This window comes from Diuraphis noxia, unplaced genomic scaffold (genome assembly GCF_037042655.1).
Source record: "Diuraphis noxia isolate RWA-SAM2 unplaced genomic scaffold, SU_Dnox_SAM2 contig0002, whole genome shotgun sequence".
In the NCBI taxonomy this organism is placed as follows: domain Eukaryota; kingdom Metazoa; phylum Arthropoda; class Insecta; order Hemiptera; family Aphididae; genus Diuraphis; species Diuraphis noxia.
Window position 1 is genome coordinate 64,073,484 of NW_028301712.1, and position 22,640 is coordinate 64,096,123.

The 22,640-nt window shown below is 26.7% G+C and overlaps 3 protein-coding genes and 1 long non-coding RNA gene across 5 annotated transcripts; 2 read left to right on the forward strand and 2 right to left on the reverse strand.

Annotated features, from left to right (window-relative positions):
* Window positions 1-56: 56 nt before the first annotated feature.
* On the reverse strand, window positions 57-3,741 carry gammaSnap1 (gamma Soluble NSF attachment protein 1). Its single transcript, XM_015521289.2, has 9 exons — window positions 3,502-3,741; window positions 3,345-3,412; window positions 2,682-2,766; window positions 1,926-1,943; window positions 1,660-1,867; window positions 1,489-1,559; window positions 1,246-1,426; window positions 1,038-1,187; window positions 57-956 (listed from the first exon to the last, which is right to left on the reverse strand). Exons 1-9 carry the CDS (start codon window positions 3,555-3,557, stop codon window positions 882-884), a joined length of 912 nt encoding a protein of 303 aa, XP_015376775.1. The 5' UTR covers window positions 3,558-3,741; the 3' UTR covers window positions 57-881.
* Window positions 3,742-4,049: 308 nt separating this feature from the next.
* LOC149058775 (uncharacterized) lies at window positions 4,050-6,484 on the forward strand. Its single transcript, XR_016190149.1, has 3 exons — window positions 4,050-4,873; window positions 4,950-5,051; window positions 6,147-6,484. It is a non-coding gene; the product is annotated as an uncharacterized LOC149058775 (long non-coding RNA).
* Window positions 6,485-6,532: 48 nt separating this feature from the next.
* Window positions 6,533-11,828, reverse strand: LOC107171033 (damage-control phosphatase 1-like). Of its 2 annotated transcripts, XM_089218792.1 has the most exons (9): window positions 11,645-11,828; window positions 11,248-11,365; window positions 10,064-10,151; window positions 9,709-9,941; window positions 9,473-9,635; window positions 9,163-9,337; window positions 8,779-9,012; window positions 8,573-8,692; window positions 6,533-7,954 (listed from the first exon to the last, which is right to left on the reverse strand). In XM_089218792.1, the coding sequence occupies exons 2-9, from the start codon at window positions 11,319-11,321 to the stop codon at window positions 7,704-7,706; spliced, it is 1,338 nt and encodes a 445-aa protein (XP_089074918.1). In that variant the 5' UTR covers window positions 11,322-11,365; window positions 11,645-11,828; the 3' UTR covers window positions 6,533-7,703. The 2 variants fall into 2 exon arrangements, with proteins under 2 accessions (XP_089074918.1, XP_089074917.1); XM_089218791.1 differs by lacking the exon at window positions 11,645-11,828 and having other exon boundaries at window positions 11,248-11,637.
* Window positions 11,829-12,939: 1,111 nt separating this feature from the next.
* On the forward strand, window positions 12,940-16,326 carry RpS3A (ribosomal protein S3A). The gene is made up of 5 exons (XM_015521455.2): window positions 12,940-13,142; window positions 13,253-13,356; window positions 15,442-15,764; window positions 15,916-16,077; window positions 16,142-16,326. Exons 1-5 carry the CDS (start codon window positions 13,081-13,083, stop codon window positions 16,289-16,291), a joined length of 801 nt encoding a protein of 266 aa, XP_015376941.1. The 5' UTR covers window positions 12,940-13,080; the 3' UTR covers window positions 16,292-16,326.
* The last annotated feature ends 6,314 nt before the right edge of the window (window positions 16,327-22,640 follow it).

Genomic DNA, 22,640 nt, shown 5'->3' on the forward strand with positions numbered 1-22,640 from the left:
ATCAAGAATTATTTTGAGTATTTACTATAATTATATCATTGGATTTATATCAAACAAAGTTATGTAGACAGTAATTAAAAAAGACAATATATTATCTAATACCTAATTAATTTTGTATGTTACAAAATTGTGGCAAATACTATACAATAATATATATATATATATATAATTAATAGTGGCATATTACATGTTTTAAAAATTATTTTAAAAAAATTTCATAGATTATAGATATAGTAATTAACTTAATTACAAAAATGTAATTTAAAACAGTAAAAAATAATAATAACTATAACAACTAACAAGTTAACCTCAAAAGCATTACTTAAAAAAAAAAATGAAAACATTTAAATGACAATGTCTCATTATTATTGAACTGATTCAACAGTTAAATTCTAAACCATAGGTGCATAAACGATAATAAATAATAGCATCTTATCAATTTCTTAACTATTCATTTGATTTTTTCACTAGGTATTATGATTTATCGATTTTAATTAATAATTATCATTTATATTGGATAAAATAATCAGTGGAAAAACCATTTTTTAATTTTTTTTTTTTTTTTTTGTATAGAACTACATGAATATTAAGTATTTTAATTGTTAAAATAATATATTTTTTTAATAATTTAATGAGCAACTTTGAATGAAAAAAATTATTTGTTATTTTATCTATTTATTAAATTGTATTTGATATTGTTATCAGTTGAAACTTTTTAATGAATATGTATATGAAATGATCATATATACATTTAATATTTAAAACATAAACTAACCTAAGTTTTATAGGACGAATAATTTTTCTAAGCCTAAACTGTTTCTACCTAAGAAACAAGTATAATTTAAATAAATAAGGTAGAATATAAAAAGGTAATGTCTGCTTCAACAAAGTGTTCCTCCAAAGTCTGCTGTTGATGCTTCTGTCTCTTCATTCTCAATATTGGTAACTTGCCCTTTCTATAAGTTTAACAATAATTGTGAATATATTAATATAATATAAATAAATTAAATTTTGTAACAATAATAATCATAGCATACAGGTTCCACTGTCCATTTTTCAGCCAAACTTTTTGCTAGTATTGCAAACTCAATGTCCATGTGCTTAATAAAAGGACTGTTTAACATTTTCTGAATTTGAGCACTGTCATGATCAGAATATGCGTTTACAATATTGTCAAGCATATAAATCTAATGACACACAAAAGTTAATGTTGAACTTTGTCACAACTATATTATTTCAATATACCTCTGCTTGTTCACAATATTGCATTCCATATTCATGCAACACTTTTTTAGCAGCTACATAATCATCTTTAGCCAATTGAAGTAAAAATAATTCAACAGTTACTCTGCCCATGTTGGACGTTGGACCTCCTTCCGAAACAAGATCAAATTGACGTTTTATTTCATTTTCAGCTTCTTCATACCTAAAAAAAAACAGTATCTTGAGTACTGTAAATCAATAATAATAATGGAATAAGAATACTACCTTTTTAATTTTACCAACAGTCGTGCTACTTTGTGTGTGTATTCCATTGCTTGTCCAGTTGAATCTTCAATCTAAAAATATTAATATCTTCAAAAACAAGTTTTTGCTACATTCTTACAGCTTAATCAAGTGTTGTGACGTGGACAAAAATGAAAGATATTTTCAACATACCCCAGAAATGTTTGAAGCTTCTTTTAAGAGCTTGATGGCTGATTCTGGATCTGATTGTTGTAACATGTCTGCAGCTTTGTTCAACAATAATGAAGCGCTACCAGAGGATCCATGTTGTTGGTAATAGTGACTAGCTTTCATAGCCAATTTAAACACGTCGCTTGTATCACCTATCTCCTTACACATAATAATCGCCTGATCCATACACCTTAACAAAAATATTAACAGTCTTGAATAACACCAACAAAAAGGAGAGGATAACTTACTTAGCAGCATGAAAAAGTCTAGTACATATAATATTAAGATAAATTTAAAAAAAAAATTTCCAATCTTTTAGTATGCGTTATACCTCAAGTCCTTAAAACACACTACATTCACATTTATATAAAACTTATATATTGTAGAATTATTCTATTAAATACCTAAATTAGAAATACCTACATCTAGATATGATTACAATGAAATATAAATACCATTAACAATATTAGTGCTTACATAATCGGAGCTATCTATTTTTTATAAATTCACCAATTGACTAAATATGATCAAAATTATTTAAAAGCCATTTAAATATTCTCATACTATCATCCCTATTATTTTCTAATATAAAATAGGTATACCACATGTGTATTAAAAAGTTGTATAAGATATTAATGATCAAGGGCGGACTGGCCAGGTGTGCTAGTGTGCCGTAGCACCTCGTAGTGTAGTATTTTGTTTGTATACACATATCATACAAAATAAGTTATAAAAATTTGGTTTTAAAATTTTTTTAAATTTAGATTGCCTTTCTAAAAAATATACTTGGCATCATGTCTGATATATCATTAGGCACAAAATAAAATACAGGCAGTTAGTAATATTCTTTGAAAATAAAATAACTATTGACTGCCTTGACAAGGTAAAGCACATGTGCTACATACAGCCATAATCCTCTGTAGGTTGCAGTACAGATCATATGACAAGATTTTTATAAGTTTCAATATCACAGTTTTAATATAAGTAATAATATCAAAGGATACGATCCATTTTGTAAATAATTTTCTGATGCTTTCATAAGACACTCTTTGCTTTCCTTATATGATTTTCCAACTCTAAAGCAAATAGCTGAAAAAAAAATATTTAACAAAATAAGTTAACTTGATTTTTTTTCAAGAACGAGTTTTAAGTAAGCAACTTAAGATATTTATCTTATTTACAGATCTTAAAACAGAAGAAAATTCAAAAAATAATTTGTTATGTAAGAACAAATTTGGTAAAGTATAATTTGAAAAATTATTATAAATTTTCATTTAAATTAGGTTTGATGGTTTAAAAATCATAAAAAAATGAATTAACAATTTATAGAAATCTAGCGATGATGGAAAAATTGAGCAACAAGAATATCCAATTATTGCAAGCTAAAATAACTTTAAGTGGAAACACTGAAATCATATTTATTTTTTCAAATAGTACTTAAGAATATTGGATAAATTGTTTATTTAAATTAGGCCAGGTACTTGTGTTAAATTATCAATTTATAGACACATAATTACTGCCTCTTGGATGATCATTATTAACTTAATAAATTGTTGATGCTAATTTCTAAACACTACATGTTTTTTTTTGAAATCCCTTCAAATACTCGTACAACATGATTATCTACCAACAGCACGATCACGTATGTAAATCACGAATAAAGTTACCTGCTTTTGAGTATTCGTCGGCTGCACTGTCGTAATCAGGAACCCATTTCAACAACGATGTCTTCAGACTAGAAACGAAATAATATATTAGGTATCAATCAATAAAGAAATTAAGAATAATTTTAAAGCAAAATAATAAAGAAAACATTTCAATTACTATTTCGCAGCTTTGTCCATACACTCCCTTCCCTCTTGGATCTTGTCTTTGGACATGATCCACTTTACCTCAAATCGCAATAAACCGTAAAAATCCTTGCTTAACCGCGCCTGTAACTTGCGCGAGCAGAAACAATTTTAATAAAATATGATATGATTATTTCAATTTATTAAGAACTTTCAGAAATTTCAGTAGGTACTATTCAATATTTACAAACGTCGTCGATTGACATAGTCGAATCAGTGATAAGAACTACCAACCATTATCACAAACTATGGTGATATCATTAACAATGATAAGTTTTTTAAATTTTTTCTACGGACCAAGATATCGTGATTTTCTCATCTAGAAAAACGAGATTTTAAACATTTAAACATTTTTATAACTAGATTTGTATTATAATTTATAAATATAAGTAAATAATAACAAAAATAAGGTTAACAGAGTTTTAAATAACCGAATTTATTGCCTTACAATTAAATTAAGTTATGTGTCTTTGGTTTAACAGGTGAAAATGAATGTTACACCTAAAAACGGTAGAACTTTAATCATGATTTATATGTATAGAAAAAAATTTGATCATTTAAAACTCTGTTGATCCTAATTTTGTTATTATTTCATGTATAATGCATACATTGTCCTAGTTTATACCTATACAGTTTTAGAAAAAAAGTTAACTTTGCCGCATTTTACATAGATACATCCAAAACTACAACCTAATATTGTGAACATTCAACATTGTGATTCAGCAATTTTTAGGATAAATTTCTATTGCCTACTATAACTAATTATGGCCCGGATTTTTTTTTCGCGCTTTCGTGTGAAGACGTACATTCCATATTTGTAGGAACCTAAAAACTTATTGAAAATATTAAAATAAATATTTGTATTTTGGAATTTAATTTTCCTTCCCATTCTACACGTCATAATGTCTGCAGAATTATTATTTATTACTACTGAAATTAAGTTAAATATTTTATTTTACAGTTTTTATTTTGAATTGTTATTAAAGATTTTAAAATTTTAAATTAGATACATAATTAACATAATAATTATTAATTAAAAATAATTAATAAGCCAATATTTATCCCCATACACAAAATATAAAAATCTATTAAGCATTTGAAATATATTTTATGCATTCTTGTCTCATTTCGTATCTGATTGCTACATTATAAAATAAATCCTATTCTGTGGTACTGACTTTACCAGCACTAGGAGACTAGACGAATAGGCAACTGCACATGTGTGTTTGAATGGCGTCGTTCAAACGGCGCTACTTAAGTCGCCGCGATTGATAAACTGACGCGACCAGTCAACTGGCGACTAGACATGTCGGTCTCCTCGCTACTTTGGTTGGTCGAGTTGCTTGGTAATTTTTATTTCATGTATAATAAAATATTATAACATGGATCAAAATTTTAATATAAAATTTGTGCAACAAATAGAAAAGTATCCCGAGCTATATAATTATACCTTAAAAAGCTACTCCAAAAGAAATATAAGGGAAAAAGCTTGGAGTGAAGTAGCCACAGAAGTTAAACTCACAGGTAAGGCCGAGAATATTCGAGTATTATCACAGTAGTAATAATAATTGGTTCTAAGTACAATAAGTACATGGCTATAAAGAATTTATTATTTATAATTATTAATTAATTATAATTTTGTTTATATATTTTTAATGAACTGTACTGTCGGGCGACACTATAGTTTAAAAAACTAGAAACAAAAATTTAGTATACTGTGTGTGAAGATGACCGGCAACTGTAGTTGTCTAGTCACCCAGTCTCCTAGTACCTAGGCGATTGCAGTTTCTTTTGAGTATCCCCGTGTGAGGAGGGCCTACAAGTAACAATAGATCAAGAGTAATTTTAAAGAGGTTTTAATAATTGTAATATTATAGCATTATTTTACTCCAGAATACCATATACCATACATCCATATATAACTAAATCATTCAAGAATCATTCATCATTTTTCTTTGATTTTCTTCTAATAGTGACATAAAAGTTTGAATTTATTTTTTGTTATAAACATTGAGTTGAACCTTAGATCACATATATATATATATATGATCTAAGAGTTGAACATAGTTAATTATTCTAATATCATTAATAGGCCAGGCAAAGAAGAAAAAATGGCGGAAAAAAATCCCAACCAAGATTTTTTTTTTTGTAAGTTTTAATAATATATGCCCTATAACATACTAAAAGTCCCCATTGATCGGACTGGAGCTTTTTTTTTATAAGCTCATGAAAGTTTAAAAATATGAGCTTTTTTGAATATCTCAAAAAATATTACAAATATCAAAAAAAGTTTCAAATAAAAGTTATTTATTAGACAATTTACAAAAAAAAAGTTTACTTATATTTTTTCATTTCAACAAATATTTGGCAAGATATATTTTTTTTGATATTTGTAATATTTTTTGAGATATTTAAAAAAGCTCATATTTTTAAACTTTCATGAGCTTATAAAAATAAAAGCTCCAGTCCGATCAATGGGGACTTTGAGTATGTTATAGGGCATATTTTATTAAAACTTTAAAAAAAAAAAATCTTGGTTGGGATTTTTTTCCGCTATTTTCAAAAATGTTGTCTCTATTGCCTGGCCTATAATATTATTTTGATGTTACTCTGTTGTAGTTAATTATGGATTCGCAAGACTCTTATCGCATGAGGTACTATTTCAACAATTTTCCATGAGAATAGTCCGTAATTGTATATTCTTCTGATATAATTAGTATATTATATTATGAACACATAAAATATAGATAAAAAGTTTAAAAAAGATATATGCTAATTAATCAAACATAAACATCATGATTATACTTACAATTGGAAATAAATATTAACATTTTACCGATTTGTTATGTTTGTAAAATGTAATTTTAATACCAGACAAATCAATAATATTGTAAATTTGTAACTCAAAAGCATTGTATTGTAATTTGTAATACAATTTATATGTTATATTATTTCATTATGCCCAATACAGCTTTTTAAAAATTAATGCATATAAAAAATAATAATGTTAATAGATAGTATGCTTTATTAAAAAATATATTATTGTAAGTAATAACAAAATAATATTTAAGTTACAACTTGCAAAAGTTTAAGCTCAAATATTACAGATTCAGTATTTATATGAATGCAATGTAATAACTAGGGTGCGGATTTGTATGTAATAAAAATTCAAAAATATGTACATATATATGTATTTAATTTTAACAAAATATGTAATTAAAAATACAATATATGTAAAAAAAAATTTTTATTCTTGACTAAAATATAATAATATTATAAAATGAATATATTAAATCGCCAAATTTTCATCGTCAACAAAACAATTGACAATCATATATTTTCTTAGATTGTCAAAAGTAAATCGACGTCGATTAGGACGCAATATGTTTTTATAGCGGCTAAAGGATCTTTCCACATTAACGGAAGTTATAGGAGCAAATTTAAAAGCTCCTAATTCAGCAACACTAAATTGAAAAGAAGTTTGCATATTGCTGCCGTTATGAATGTTTGCAATAGCTTCAATAGTCTTTAAACCTGGGTTTTTATTAAGTACTTGTTCAACTTTTTTTTAAATTTTTATTCCAACCTCCCCAGGGGCTTCTTTCAATTTGTTGACGGTGTTAGAGACAATACCCAGGCTATCATTCAGAGACAAGTTTTGAGCTTCGAGTTTAGTAATAGAATTGGCAAGGAATGTAGTATTGGAGGATATGTACATTAAATTAGATTTTAATGAGGTACTTTTAATTAAATTTTTCGCATTTTCTACTGAAACAGCATCTATTTCAAGTTTGGAAATCACATCATCAATGACACTAAAATTTTCGCAATAATATGCAGCAGCTTGTAACCAAGTAATACCAACAACTCATAATATAAAACGGCGATACATTACTAATTCTGTAAATAGCTCAATATTTAACAAAAATATGTAATATCAGTAAAATATGTAAAAATATGTAATTTAGATTAAATATGTAAAAATATGTAATATCAACCATAACTTAAAATAATCAGATAGACCTGTAACATATTTCTGTAAAGGAATCATTCGAATACTATCATTCATGACAAATATGTAAATACATACAAATCAGCACCCTAGTAATAACAAATACAAAACTGAACATATTAAAATATATACTACTTATTCCTACGGGGGAAATAAAATGCTTGTTATGCACTTAGATGTACAACAGCATATTTGCCATTAACTTGCCAATAATTAGTAGAAATAAGATAGTTATTTTCTTTATCATTTTTATCTATCTTAGTTTCATAGTCAGAGTTCAGGCCACATACACAGTCACATTTTAATGTACGTAAAGCCACTACAGCTGTAGGTTGAAAATTACACAAGGCAGCCTTGAATGTAGTTGATAGTTCCCAATTAATATCTCCAATTAGTTTTCGGTAATTTAAATCGCCTATACAAATCAAAATAAACAATAAACATTCACATTAAAAGATTTTATCCCACTTAAAGAACAAAAAAAAATTAAATATTAATTAAATTGTTTCTTATCAATAGCTTTGTGGTTTAAGTCAGTGTTTGGAAAGAACATCGTTCATGAACGCATGTTTACACATTCACGTCCATAGTTAGTGAACGATACGCGAACGTCGGTCATTTTTTAAAAATAGAACGTGAACGATGTTTATATTTTTAATGAATTTGAACGATTTTGAAGACGCTCAATTTATTTACTATTTAATAAATATAATATGATAATTTAATATGTATATAATTTAGATACTTTAGAAAATGTATATGCTCTAAAGTCTAAATTGTTTTTATTTTTGGGTTGAGACCTATATGTTTATGGGTTTTTATACAAACTGCTGGTAAACTACTTACAAACAAAAAATTATATGAACGCGTTCATTTTTTCAAAGAACGTGAACGCGTTCGTTTGAAAAAACACGAACATGAACGTGAACGAGTTCCTTTTTTAAGGGCTGAATGTGAATGTGAACGAATTCATTTTTTTAGTGAACGTTTTGAACACTGGTTTAAGTATAGTACTTCTATAACACATTAATACCTTTAAATATTAATAATTGAGAACAAGCTAATTTTTTGTATAACTCTGAATCTTCGGTGGCCATAGCTGAATAACAATGAGGTAAAGTCCAAAACTCCTCACACTCAATCACAAATTTACCTACAGCATACAATTAAAAACAAACATTAATATTTAAGCAGTTATTTTTTTTCAAAAAATCTAAAATTAAATGTTATAGTATTTACCAGTCATGTAATAATTGGTCCATCTATTTCCAATTTTTTGAAGGGCATTCGATGTGCATTCATTTTTTAAACGATTTAAGATATGTTCAAAATCTGGTTTTGTCACATCTGAGACATACCATGGGATAGATTTGCCGTGAAAGACAACTACTTCAGCAAATCCATAAGTAATAAAAAAGTCCGCCAAACACATATCCGTAAAAAGTTCATAACTTGAATTGTCCAAAATAATATCTGAAATAATTTCATTAATTTAAATTGATGATATCATATAATACAATAGTACAAATACAGAAAAAAAACAATAGACTAATCAGAATAAAATTTATTTTAATTAAACAAAAACATAGCTTCAACAATATTTTATAAAATATCATTATTTACCTATTGTCTTATGATTTTTATAATTTGAAACATTTAAAGTGTTCCAAATTTCATTTGAATGATCAGTCAAAATATACTGATCCAAGGACACAATAGCTTTTAACGGATCCTCAGTAATGTTTTTTGACTTTCCAATGTTAAGAGACAAATCAAATCTATTTCCCCACAAACAAATCTGTAAAAAAAGGTAATTAGTTAATGAATATGCTGACCTACTATTTAAATGTAAGAAATCATTAAAATATTTTTGGTAACATTTTTTTTTTTTTGTCATTACATTAAATATAAAAATTAAATCATATTAACACACTTTTAACATTTGTATAAAAAGTATTTTCAAACTTGTACTGTCTAATTCTTCCTTGGAAAATTGGAAAATTAAAAATTCTGCTATAGCTATCATAGTTGTCTCAGATTCATCAAAAGCTTTGTACTTAAGTGTTTTAAAAGGATCATAATTTTGTAACGTTTTCCTGTTTAGGCAAGCACATTAAACATAATTTATTTTAATGAATGTATGTGTGTTTATTCATTTTTTTAACTTACATTTTTTCACAAATCTCTTTTATTCTGATGTACAAATAATTCTCAGTAAAAAGCCATTCTGTATCAAACCATGTTACAACAGAATCTGAATTAAACTTCTTTACTAGTATTTGATTCCACATCAATGCCAATGTAGAATTACTATCAATTTTTCGTAGAGGATGGTTGTTCAGTATTTCAAATAATAATAGTTCCAATTTGTCAACAACACTGTTTATTTCTTCTTTGTTTGACTTAAAAAAAAAATTGTAAGCATACATAATGAATCAGTACCTTTAATAGTTTTAGTATTACTTCATACAGTTTTAGTTAAACAATACCTAACTAAGAAACAATAAAGAAATTAAGTTCTTACTGAATTTAACTGATTGGCTTTTAATAAACCAATTATTTCAGAAAACATGGTTGGCATTCTATGCATTAGAGAATGATAACCAAAACTTCTGTAAAATTAAATACAAGTTTAAACATAAATCATAGATCTGCAATCATCAATCATAATATGATATATACCGGGTGATTCTTTTATCATTGAACACTCATTTTTTCAAAAAGTATCAATGTTTTTGAAAATATTTTTTTACAGAGTTTCATGTTGTTAAAAAAACAACATTTTTATTAAAAAATTATGTTTTTAAATATTTTTTATCCTAATAATTTTTTAAGTTTTTTACTTTTTTGAATGACAAGATAGAGTTTTAATATCATATTCCAAAGCAGAATATTTTTCTAATTATTTTGATACGTAAAAATCGTATTTTGGACGAGTAGTTTATGAGTTATAAGTATTTAAAGTTTAGACAAGCGGAGTAGTGGACAAACATTTTGCGGGGTAACCCCGTACCACTCAACTCCGCCAATCTAAACTTTAAATACTTATAACTCATAAACTACTCTTCCAAAATTCGATTTTTACGTGTCAAAATAATTAGAAAAATATTCTGCTTTGGAATATGATATTAAAACTCTATGTTATCATTCAAAAAAGTAAAAAACTTAAAAAATGATAAGGATAAAAAATATAATTTTTTAATAAAACCGTTGGTTTTTTAACAACTTGAAACTATGTAAAAAAATATTTTGAAAAAAGTAAATACTTTTTTAAATAATGAGTGTTCAATGATAAAAGAATCACCCTGTATATAGTCTAAGAGGATGTGATACTCGCATGTGTTGTCTTCATCTTAGAAGTGTGTTAGTTAGTACTAGATAATAATCTTACATTCTTACCCTTAAATTTTATTAGAGGTCAATTGACTCCAAATTCTAAACTTATGAAGCTAAACATGATCTGATGAGCATAAAATTTGTTATATTACGAATTTGTAAGATGATGACAATGCATGTGGGTATCACGTCCTCTTAACTCATATCATTTAAAACTGTATAATATTATTGATTGATTTCAATTGAAATTTACAATACACATTAATAATAAAATATTTACAGGAAATATATTTTTTAAAAACATAATTGTTTGTAAATTATGCATTATACAGTTAATTTTAGTTTTATAATATTAAATACAATAAATCTTACTTTTTGTATTTTCCTCTTAATGATTCATTTTTTGGTGTATCCTGATCCAAAAATTGATTAGTATTACAAGCCATTGAGTATTTATTGAGGTACAGTTTTTATGTTATTGAATGCCTATCTATATTACAGATATAAATAAGTTACCTACCCCAATAATTCAAAATGTTAATAATTGAGAATATTGAAATGTTATAAATCTTTTACTATCTTTGAAACACACTGAAGAAATGTGAAAGCTGTTCCCAAGACCAGCGTTGTTGATTAAGACGGAAAAAATGTTTTTTACTATATTAATATATTATGTTTTAAATTAGGTACCATTTACTATGATAAAGTTTTATAAGGCATAATTAATAATTAGATAATAAAGTCTTTCAAAATTTAATAGTTGATACACCTTTTCACCTTGATCTTTTAATTACCATTAGTTATTTGTTTATTAGTTTATTACTATCATTTGTTTTGTACAATAATTATCTACATCACAATTCACAATAGATTCTAAGTATGAACTAAGATACAGTATATACCCTATATCTTAGTTCATGATTCTAAGTATAGTATTAACTGTTAACATGGAAGGAGCATGCCGCCATACCGGGCCGTTTAGGTGGACCATGACGCAGGACCGGGTGCGGTAATAGATTGTTCTGTGGTAATAGCTATCACCTTAGCAGTGTTGTCATTTCTCATAACATAAAATATGTTTATTTATTTATATTATTAAGATATTAATGTTGTAACATAATTATTAGGGTTCGGGATTATGTGTTTGCAAATTTCAAATTTCAAATTTGCAAAACATTTGTCCGGAAAGCAAATAGAATAAATCTGATTCATTATAAATTTGTTTTGGGGTGTCTGGATTTGAGAAAAAGTTTCAAAAAGTTTTTTGCATATATTTAAGCATACCTACCTATTTCCAATTTTTTTCCTAGAAATACATATTTTTTTAAATTTATACTGCATATTTTATCTTTTTTTTTAAGTTTGAATTTTTTTAAATTATTTACATAATAAATTCAATTTGTATATGTATAAAAAATTATTAATACAATTATGAAATTCAATTTTCTGTATAAGCTCTTAGAAATAATCATACGTCTCTAAAGTTTGTCCTTGTAAAGTTAAATTTGTTCATAAATTTTTATTGTGACTATATGCTGCTGCTATTACTACTACTTTTTGCTATTTAAATCGCTAGGCAATTTTACTGCAACTGAAAATTGTCTTTTTATATTCCTTAATAAGTCATCAAAACAACGTAACCCTTACAAAATTTGAAGTCACAGAAAAAAAAATGTTCAGCACAGTGAACATCAAGAATCTTAATATTATTAAACACAGTAAATACCAATTAATGTTCGCACAAATAAAATGTTCATCATTTACGCGTAGTGCGTACATTCTACATAACATTATTATAAGTAATTTATAATATATAATATATTATAATAAATAATGGTATATATACGATCATTTTACCATAACTTTAGGCCAAGTCCCATAGCTCAATATTTTATTTTTTATTAGACATTTTTATTCATTATTCATAATAGTTGCGTTAAATAATTTCGTAATTTGGCGCTTAAAGTAAAAGTCATGTATGTTTGTTGTGTCCGAGTAACCTCATAACATCTATATTCTCCTTGGATTGAAACATATTGCGCATGCGTGTAGCGACCCGTCGGCAATTTTTATATTCGCCATTGAATGACGATTATCTATCTTTTTAAAACCACGTTGGAAACATTGTGTTCACCCCCGACTCTATTTCGTATAGAAAAGTCTTTCGAATTGTTTGGGATCGTTTAATTTACTTACTCAACCGTCATGGCTGTTGGCAAGAACAAGGGGCTGTCTAAGGGTGGCAAGAAAGGCTTGAAGAAGAAAATGTGAGTTGTATACTGTTTTTCGATAAACGTAACCATACGTGTAAAAATTATTATGTTCTGTAGCGTTTGATTCTGATCGTTTTATAATGAATTGTGTTTCTTATTTTCAGCGTCGACCCGTTCACTCGTAAAGATTGGTACAATGTCCGTGCCCCATGTATGTTTACAAACCGTGATGTCGGTAAAACACTCGTCAATCGTACTCAGGGAACAAGTAAGTGTTATGATAATTCTTGTGTTAACTCTGTTGACTTAAATTAAACTGACTTTGTATTCTATACTTTTGTATAAAAACGTCAAGGTCTGAGTACTTTATTTGTTCTGCGTATTTAAAGTCGCGGAGAAAGTAAAACTTGACTTATCAATATTACTTATTGTATGAAAACAACTCCAACAAAAAATGTTAACTTATAACTTAATACATTTTAGTATGGTGAGACCTCATTATTGCAGAGTAACTCAGTACCAAAGAATATTTCCATTATAATGATACTTCCAACTTTTTAGGTTGTTATAAGAGGTATTCTTTTGAACTGTACTAATGATATTATATTATAACTGTTTAAATTAGTTAAAAAAATTGTATAGGTACTTTAATGTATCTATGTAATAGGCTGAGGTTAAATATTATTTAACCTAACCTAATTAGATAACATTTTGTGTCGCCAATCATTATTCTGGAAATCTGTTATTTTATTTTATTTAAAATATTTTACCTTAAACTTGTAGTTTAAACCTATTCGATGACAAGAAATATAATAATTGGTTATATACTCGATTCATGGTTATTTTTCTTTTAAACATTTTTAACTGTTGGACAGACAATTATATAATCAATATATAATATATATATTTAAGTACCCTTGATGTTGAATATGGGACCGTATTTAGGGGGGAGCTACAGGGTAAAGGTACTGTTGCCCTGGGCACCTAATTTTTTTTATAATTTAATTTTGTATTTTGTATAATGATTAATGAGGCGTATTTTTTTTGTAGCCCCTTGGTGTCAAATTCCTAAATACGGCCCTAGTTGAATCTATAACTTCTAAATCAATGATTTACTGATTAATTTATGCCGTATATTATTATTATTATTAATTAGCATAAGTCTAACATTTTCATGTGGTTTATTCCAATTCTAACAATTATGTTTCGAAGCAATTGAGTTGAACTAAAAATTCTTTAACATTATTTTGGCTTGCATAGTAGCTAGATCAGCATTTTCCAAATTCTTATTTGGGCTGGCCCGGTAATTAATATTTTTACCCTCAAGACCCACCATAGCTATCAATTATCAAGAAAAAAATATAGACATCGCTATATCAGTAATTCATTTGTAGATAATGGATTAGTGCCTTAACAATCAATGACGCTTGTCACATTCATTTGTTACTATTATATATTTATAGGCTAATGTCATACTATTCAGGTTTTTCATGAAGCCTAGTTGATAATCTCAATAATTATTATTTATGTTGTAAATAATAGTTATTCGTATTAATGAATTTATTTTTACTTAAAAGTTCAAATTATTAATTAATATTAATCAAATGATAAATAACAAATTCAATATGAGCATTTCAATAAATTCTGCGACCAGGTATTAAATTTTCATGGCCTGGTAGTGGGTCGTGACCCACTATTTGGAAAAAGATGAATTAGATGTATTGAAAAATATATTGTCTCATTGATTCATTTTACCTCCAAGCGTTACCTAAACAATAATAATAACTTGTGAAATTTTTCAAAAATACGCTTCATAAGTTCTAATAAATTAATGATAAAATGATAAGGATAACAAATACATCAATTTGTTACTTAAACCCTGTTTAAATAATCCAGCGTTTCTTAAACTGTGTTCCACGGAACCTTGGGGTTCCGCGTAGATCACTTCAGGGTTCCGCGAAGCTTAAGTAATTTTTTTTTAATGTTCAAGAAAATTACTTTAAAATATCCATTATGGAAAATAATACTTGATACTTGATTCTATTAAATGATAATGTATAAGCCATATGGAATAATCTATCAGCTAACTCTATATATTCAATAATCTATACTTCTACTTAATACATTATAATTTATTTGCAAATAATCCTCAAAAAAAAAAAAAAAACTAAAAAGCTAAAAATAAGTAGGGGTTCCACGATAAAAGTGGACATCAAAAAGGGTTCCACAAATAAAAAAGTTTAAGAAACGCTGAAATAATCTAATGTAATGAGTGATTTTAATATCAAATAATTTGGTATTATTGTTTATTGTTAAATATACTCATTAATTAATCGTATTCAAAATTCTTTAGAAATTGCATCTGAAGGTCTGAAACACCGTGTCTTTGAAGTTTCGCTCGCCGATTTGCAAGAAGACGATGGAGCTGAAAGGAGTTTCCGTAAATTCAAATTGATTGCTGAAGATGTTAAGGGCAGAAATGTTCTGACCAATTTCCATGGAATGGACCTTACCACTGATAAATTGCGTTCAATGGTAAAGAAATGGCAAACCCTGATTGAAGCTAATGTTGATGTAAAGACCACTGATGGATACCTACTACGTGTATTTTGTATTGGATTTACATCAAAAGATCAATCATCCACGAGAAAAACATGTTATGCTCAACATACTCAGGTAATAACTTTTTTATTTTTAACTAATTAATTTAATAACTATGCAAAAAAAAATGTTTATAGTAAAATATATTTGCAGGAACACATTCAATTAAAAATTCTGTATATTTTATGGTTTATATATTTTACTATTGGATGTATATTTATTTTAGGTAAGAGCTATAAGAAAAAAGATGGTTGAAACTATTACCGAAGAAATTGTGAAATCTGACTTAAAAGAAGTAGTAAATAAGCTTCGACCTGACTCAATCGCTAAGGAAATTGAGAAGAAATGCCAGAGCATCTATCCATTACATGATGTTTTTATTCGCAAAGTACATTCCTCATTTAACCCATTCATAAATATTTTCATGTTATAACTGTTTATAATTTATTCAGGTTAAAGTTTTGAAGAAACCACGTATGGATATTGGTAAACTGATGGAATTCCATAGCGACGAAGGTGTAACTACTGTAGTTGATGAAGAAACGGGTGTCCAAGTAGATAGGCCTGAAGGTTATGAGCCACCAGTCCAAGAATCTGTTTAAACCATGGATTTTTATAAATAAACAATTGAGTTCTATTTAATGTTTTTTGCATTTTGTAGAACTAAACATTTTTTTACCTAATATTCATGACAGTCCTTAAAAACAATTCTAAACTGTTAGGAGTTTTATTTTTTAATTGTGTCTTACTCGTTGAACAAAAACTAAAATATTTTTGTATGAGGAACTACTCATCAAAATAACAACAACTCTTGAGAGATTGTATAGCCAACAACATTTTCTGTTCATAATAGTTATATATATTTGTTCAGTTCGTACTAAATTGGTGGAAGTAATTTTTTTTTTTAATGTCTTTATTGGTTTTTACCCTATCTACGTAACAAATACTAGCTGGTGATCGACAAAATTAGCAACCATTTCCTATCAGTGGTCCTCTTACATCATGATAGTATTATAAACTTTAAAGCCTATCTTTTGGAAAAATTTAAGCCTGTCAATTTTAATGATATAAAATATGCACATGAAATATGGATTAAGCAGTAGAAAATAAATTTTATCAAGTAAAGCAAAACTAAAATATTTTCTTATCTTTAATGAATTTAATTTAAAAAAATTTTGAGTTGTTTAAATCTTTGAGACTCCGCGTAACACTTCTGACGCTAATTTTAGACAAAATGTTTAAGTTGAACTCAGAGATATGCTCAGATTCATAACCAATATTTCAACTAAATTAAGTAGGTGCCTTTTAAATAATAGTCATTGATCAAAGATATATATAACGTAAGAATATTAAATACCTACTACCGTTCCTAAATGAAATTAAGTTAATTGAAAATATGGTTAAGGAAATGTGATCAAGAATTTAAAAAATTATTTGCATTAGAAATATTATTTAGGTATAGATAATACCAAAAGTGTGATCAAAGGGGAATGGGTTGTGTAGCTAGAAGTATTAGTGTCTATCATAGGCGTGCGTAGACTTTGACCTCAGTGGGGCCCTTAACATTTTTTCAAAAATTCTTGTACTAACGAATACTAATATAATAAAATATTTAATTGTTGATTTTATAAAGTATTTATTTAATTCCATAGGTATACAAATAAAATATAAAGGTATTAAAATACACAATAATAATAATACATATTTATATTAAAAATAAATAATAATATAATAATTTATAACTAAAACAGCACAGTAATACCTATAAAAAAATCAGCATAACTTTAAACTTACACAATTTATATATAAGAAAACCGAAAATATCTTTAATCGTGATGATAACTGATTAATTAATAACTTTATCACAATATTTATTTATACTCTTGTCTATTAGATTAAAACTGGCTCCACTATTTTCATGTAAAATGTAAAAATGTTCGCTGTCTAGTATAATATAGATATCAATGCATTTATTTTAAAAAAAGCCTGAGGCACCCCCCCCCCCCCCCCCCCAGTAACCTAACCATGTGGCATGTAGGTATCATGAAATGAACCGTTGACCGTTGTCATAAGTTATGACTCATAACTATTGAGTAGCTATATTACTGGTGGCTGGTAGGTTCTACAATTTGTTATTGTTGATTTATTTTTAAATATTATAGGTAGCTACTAGCTGATAAATGCATTTGCTAATTACTAAATTTCCTTAATTTCTCTTTAGAAGCGGAGGCGGTGGGGTAAGCTGGTAAAATATGAATCCGTTGAGGATAATTTTATTCTGCAGTAATGTGTAACGGTAAATGGAGGTATTGTCGAACAAACAATATGTTATGTAGGTAATAATATGTGAAGGGCTTAAAAATAACGCTAGTTCAAACGAAATTACAATAATTGGGTATTTGCCATATTAAAACAACTATAATAGATTTAATAAAAACTAAATGTAAACAATTTCGAAGAAAAAAAAATAAAAGATAAGCAAATTCTTTTATATCAACATTTTAATATAAATAATTTTTTTACACAATTACTGAATTACACGAGACACATATATAATCAAAACTATTATAGCCCGTTTAGGTATATTATTATTATACTATACCAATTTAAATCATTTGTTTTATATATACTAAGCATTAATTACTATCTCATAATTAAAAATGTATAAAATATCATTCAGTGCTTGGAAGGAACGCGTTCAAAGGAACTTTTTCCAATGATTTTGTTCAATTTTCAAGAACTTGATTCGAACGCACGTAGTTTCTTTTTCGTATGAAGGGACATGACGGAATATCGTTCATTTTTTTCGAAGAACATGAAGCATCTCATTTGTTACTTTTTTTGATTATAAATTCTTATTAAGTGTAGGATTTTTAAATAATTTTTATGGCAAAAGTGGCTAAATTATATAGCCATGTTCGATAATATTGTTAATGTTTACGCAAATGTCGAATCAGTCACGATTGTCTTATCTTGTTTGAAATGAAAATAATAATATTTTAAAAACAAACCAACTATTAAAAAAGGTACCTAATTAAACAATTGTTACTGTAGTACAAACAATTTATCACAATACAACAAATTATTGAGGAACGAAAAATGCTCTTTATTTAGGAGAACAGAGAAACGAACTATATAGTTTCTCTTCTGAGCCAGGGACGAGAAATAATTTCGTTCCTTTTTAAGAAAATTAACGTGGATGTAATCTAATACCTTTTTTAAAGGAATTTTCGTACGGTACCTACAGCATTTAAATATACGTATAATTTACGAATCTCGGAATAAAAATCCGCGGGAAAAAAATCCCCCCAAAAAATAATACCTAGATTACATTATTACTTACATAAAAGTTATTTATATAAATAATATAAGCTAATCTATATCTATTTATCTATCTATATGACTATATATATATAATGACTTGTCTTGGGTGATTCATCCATCGCCTATAGCCGGAACCACTGAAGCTATGAATAAAAATTTGAACAGTAAGTAGTTTTATTCCATTGGGTAGAAATCCATAAAAAAAAGATTTTTCAAAATTAAATCTCTAAAGGGAAAAAAATGAAAAATTCTCCTAGACGGAACCGCTAAAGCTATATGAGTACCTATGACATTTAGTCATTAAGTTCATTTTATAATTCAAAAACCTCCTAAGACAGGATTTTTCAAAATTTGACCCCTATACAGGATTAAAGGATTTAATATAATATAAAGGAAAAAATGGTTCGTTTAATTGGTTTAATCTATGGAACTATTTAACTAATTTTTACCATCAGAAAGCTACACAATTCCATGAATCTTGATAAGTTGTCCTTAATTTTTTATTGCAAGTTTGAGATTTTTATAGAAATACTAATAACATTAAACATATTTTTGTGTATTATTATATACTATGTTAAAAATCTTTTTTTTTTTTTTTTTTATTAGGAAAGAGCCCTCGGCAGCATAGGCCATTGGGCTTACAAAACACGAATAGCTTAAATTAAATATTTACAGTAAGAAACGTACAAGAGAGAACTTAATTCTAGATTTTGGATTGAAGGTTTGCTGTTGTGATGAATTGGATGATGTCTGTTATGGCCTTGGGATGATTTTGAAGTATTTCGGAGAGTGATTCAGAAAAGTTGAGGCTTGATCGGATGTTGTGGTATGTGCGGCATTCGGTGAGTAAGTGTTTAATGGTAATTTGGACGCCGCATGATGCGCATGTTGGAGGATTAAAAATCTTTTATAGTGATAAGGATAGGGTAAATCCACGAGACTTTTTTAAGGGAAATTTGAATCATGACTATAGCTGGGTATGAACAATAATGATTTAACCAAAAATGTTGAATCATATAGTGTGTAATGTGTATATAAAATACCGTATTTTTAACGGGCAACGAAGTGCACAAGGTTCATCTAGTATATAAAATAATACAATTTGTCAATTTATTTATATAAATAATTTTTACAAATAGGTATAATATACTTACATATTACATATAACATATATTATTATATTTATATACCCTGAAAAAAAGTATTACGTTTTCTATAACATGTTGACGATAAAATAGTATAATATGTATAAGATATAATAATTTAAAACGTTAAATATAAATTTAAATATTTAACTTCAATTCAATAACTAACTGTGAGTATAGAGGTATTATTAATCATTATTATTACTGACCAATTAGTCTTATATCATATTGACTTGATCATTCGAAACATTTTTTTAATTTTACTATGAATTTATTTAAAATTATTTATAATGTTATAATGGTAATATATTCATTTTGAATGATAAGTATAACAATATAAAAGGCGGGTAAGTCGTGGATGTCGCTCTGCTGTACAGTAGGTTACAAGTGGGTAACTGTAATGGATGGAATTAAATTTGAATCCAATGATATTACATCATTGTATACGAAAAACTATTCTGAACGGAGACGGTTTATCTGCCTACGATATAATATTATAGATTATTGAAAATTTTCAAATATAAGACTTAAAAAGAAAATTTTTATGAATTTCTAGCATAAAAAAATTTACGAATTTTCGTGATTTTTACGTATGTTGTCAAAATTCAAACTTTGAATGCTTATAAAAAAAGTTGTGACTACGCATTTCTTTTATTTTTCAATTGCTATTGTAAAAATATGATAGGAGCCATGTATTAAATTTACAAATCTTATAATTAAAAAGAAAAACTTTAATGAATTTTTATCTAAGATAATTTGAACATTGCTGTAATTTTTACGTATTTAGTCAAAATTTGAACTTTAAATGCTTATAAAAAAAAAATCGTGCCTACATATTTTTAATATTTTTTAACTGCTATTGTTACAAGTTGTTAGAAGCCTTTTATTTAATTTTCAAGCTCTTCTACCAAACAAATAATTTTTTATCGATATTTATAGAAAAAAAAACTTAAAAAGTTGAAAAATTAAAATGTCAGTAAACAGCTCAAAACAAATCTAAATATTTTGAAAATGTTATCAAATATATAAAATTCCTTATTTAAACATTCAGTCAAAATTTCAAGTACCTATCTGCGGTCATTTGTTTTAGAGTTACACCTAAATAAGGAAATCGCTAAAAGTGAAAATCCAATGTTGTAAAAATTTAAATTTCAAATGCTCATAAAAATTTAATTTGAATTTCCGTTGGACTTTTTATTTATGATAAAGGTTGAAAAACTTGTAAGGAATCTTGTATTAAATGTTCAAATCTTAGATATAAAAGGAAAATTTTTTATGAATTTCTAGCTTAAAATTTGTGAATTTTCGTGATTTTTACGTATTTTGTCAAAATTCAAACTTTGAATGCTTATAAAAAAAGATTGTGAATATGAATTTATTTTATTTTTCAACTGCTATTGTGACAATATGTTAAGATTCTTGTATTAAATTTTCAAGCTTTTCTGCCTAACAAATAAATTTTTATCAATATTATATTTAAAAAACTAATAATGATCGAAAATTTCAAATGCCTATGATTAGTTCAACTTAAGTCGAACATTTTTGAAAATTGTATGGTGGATAGAATATACTTATATAAACATTCGGTAAAAATTTCATGTATCTATGGTCATTTGTTTTAAAATTACATCAAAAACCAAAATAGATTTTGTCGAAAAATGAGTGTGCGTAAAATTTCCCGTTTTTCCTTTAATTTTTAGTTTGTTTTTCTCGATTATTTAGAAAAGTATTAAGAATTTTTCACTTTTTACTCCCCAAAGTACCAACTAGATTCACTTTCTAATCAAACGAGGTACTGAAGTCAAAAATCTAAGCACTTTTACTGCCCCAAAACGTGATGACAGACACACAAAAAAAAAAACACACATCATGGTAAAATCAATACATTCATCTCTCCGCTCAGAATCTAAAAAAATATACCTATCTATAATTCAATATTAAAATTATTTTCATGTGGTTATAATTTTATGAATAACATTGTAGTATAGAGATTTTTTCCTGGTGATTTTTATTCTAAAGACTATCAATGCTCGCCAGAAATTAAAGTGCCACAAAAACTACATTATAAATTATAATATAAAATAGTCAATTATAAAATCAATTGTGCCTTATTAATTGTTATAGTAGGTACTATTTATATATTATTTATTATTTATATCCTTCATTTTCCGGTATCCCTTAAAAATTTAAAATTATATCTCAATAGACATCATTATATTATACTCTAAGAAAATGGCCAATAGTTTAATTCTGGAAGAAGAAGAAAATAAATTGGGCGCAACAATTTAAAATTTTAAAATAATATACAGTTTCGTAAATGCGAGGACTATGAAATGGGGAGGGGCAGTTAAGTATAAATTAAAACCAAATTTTTTAGAGTTGTTGTATATTATGAATAATACATTTATTAGGGGTGATATGTTAATGGGAGGGACTAAACACCGCCACACATAATATTATATTATTATTTTCTTAAAGTATA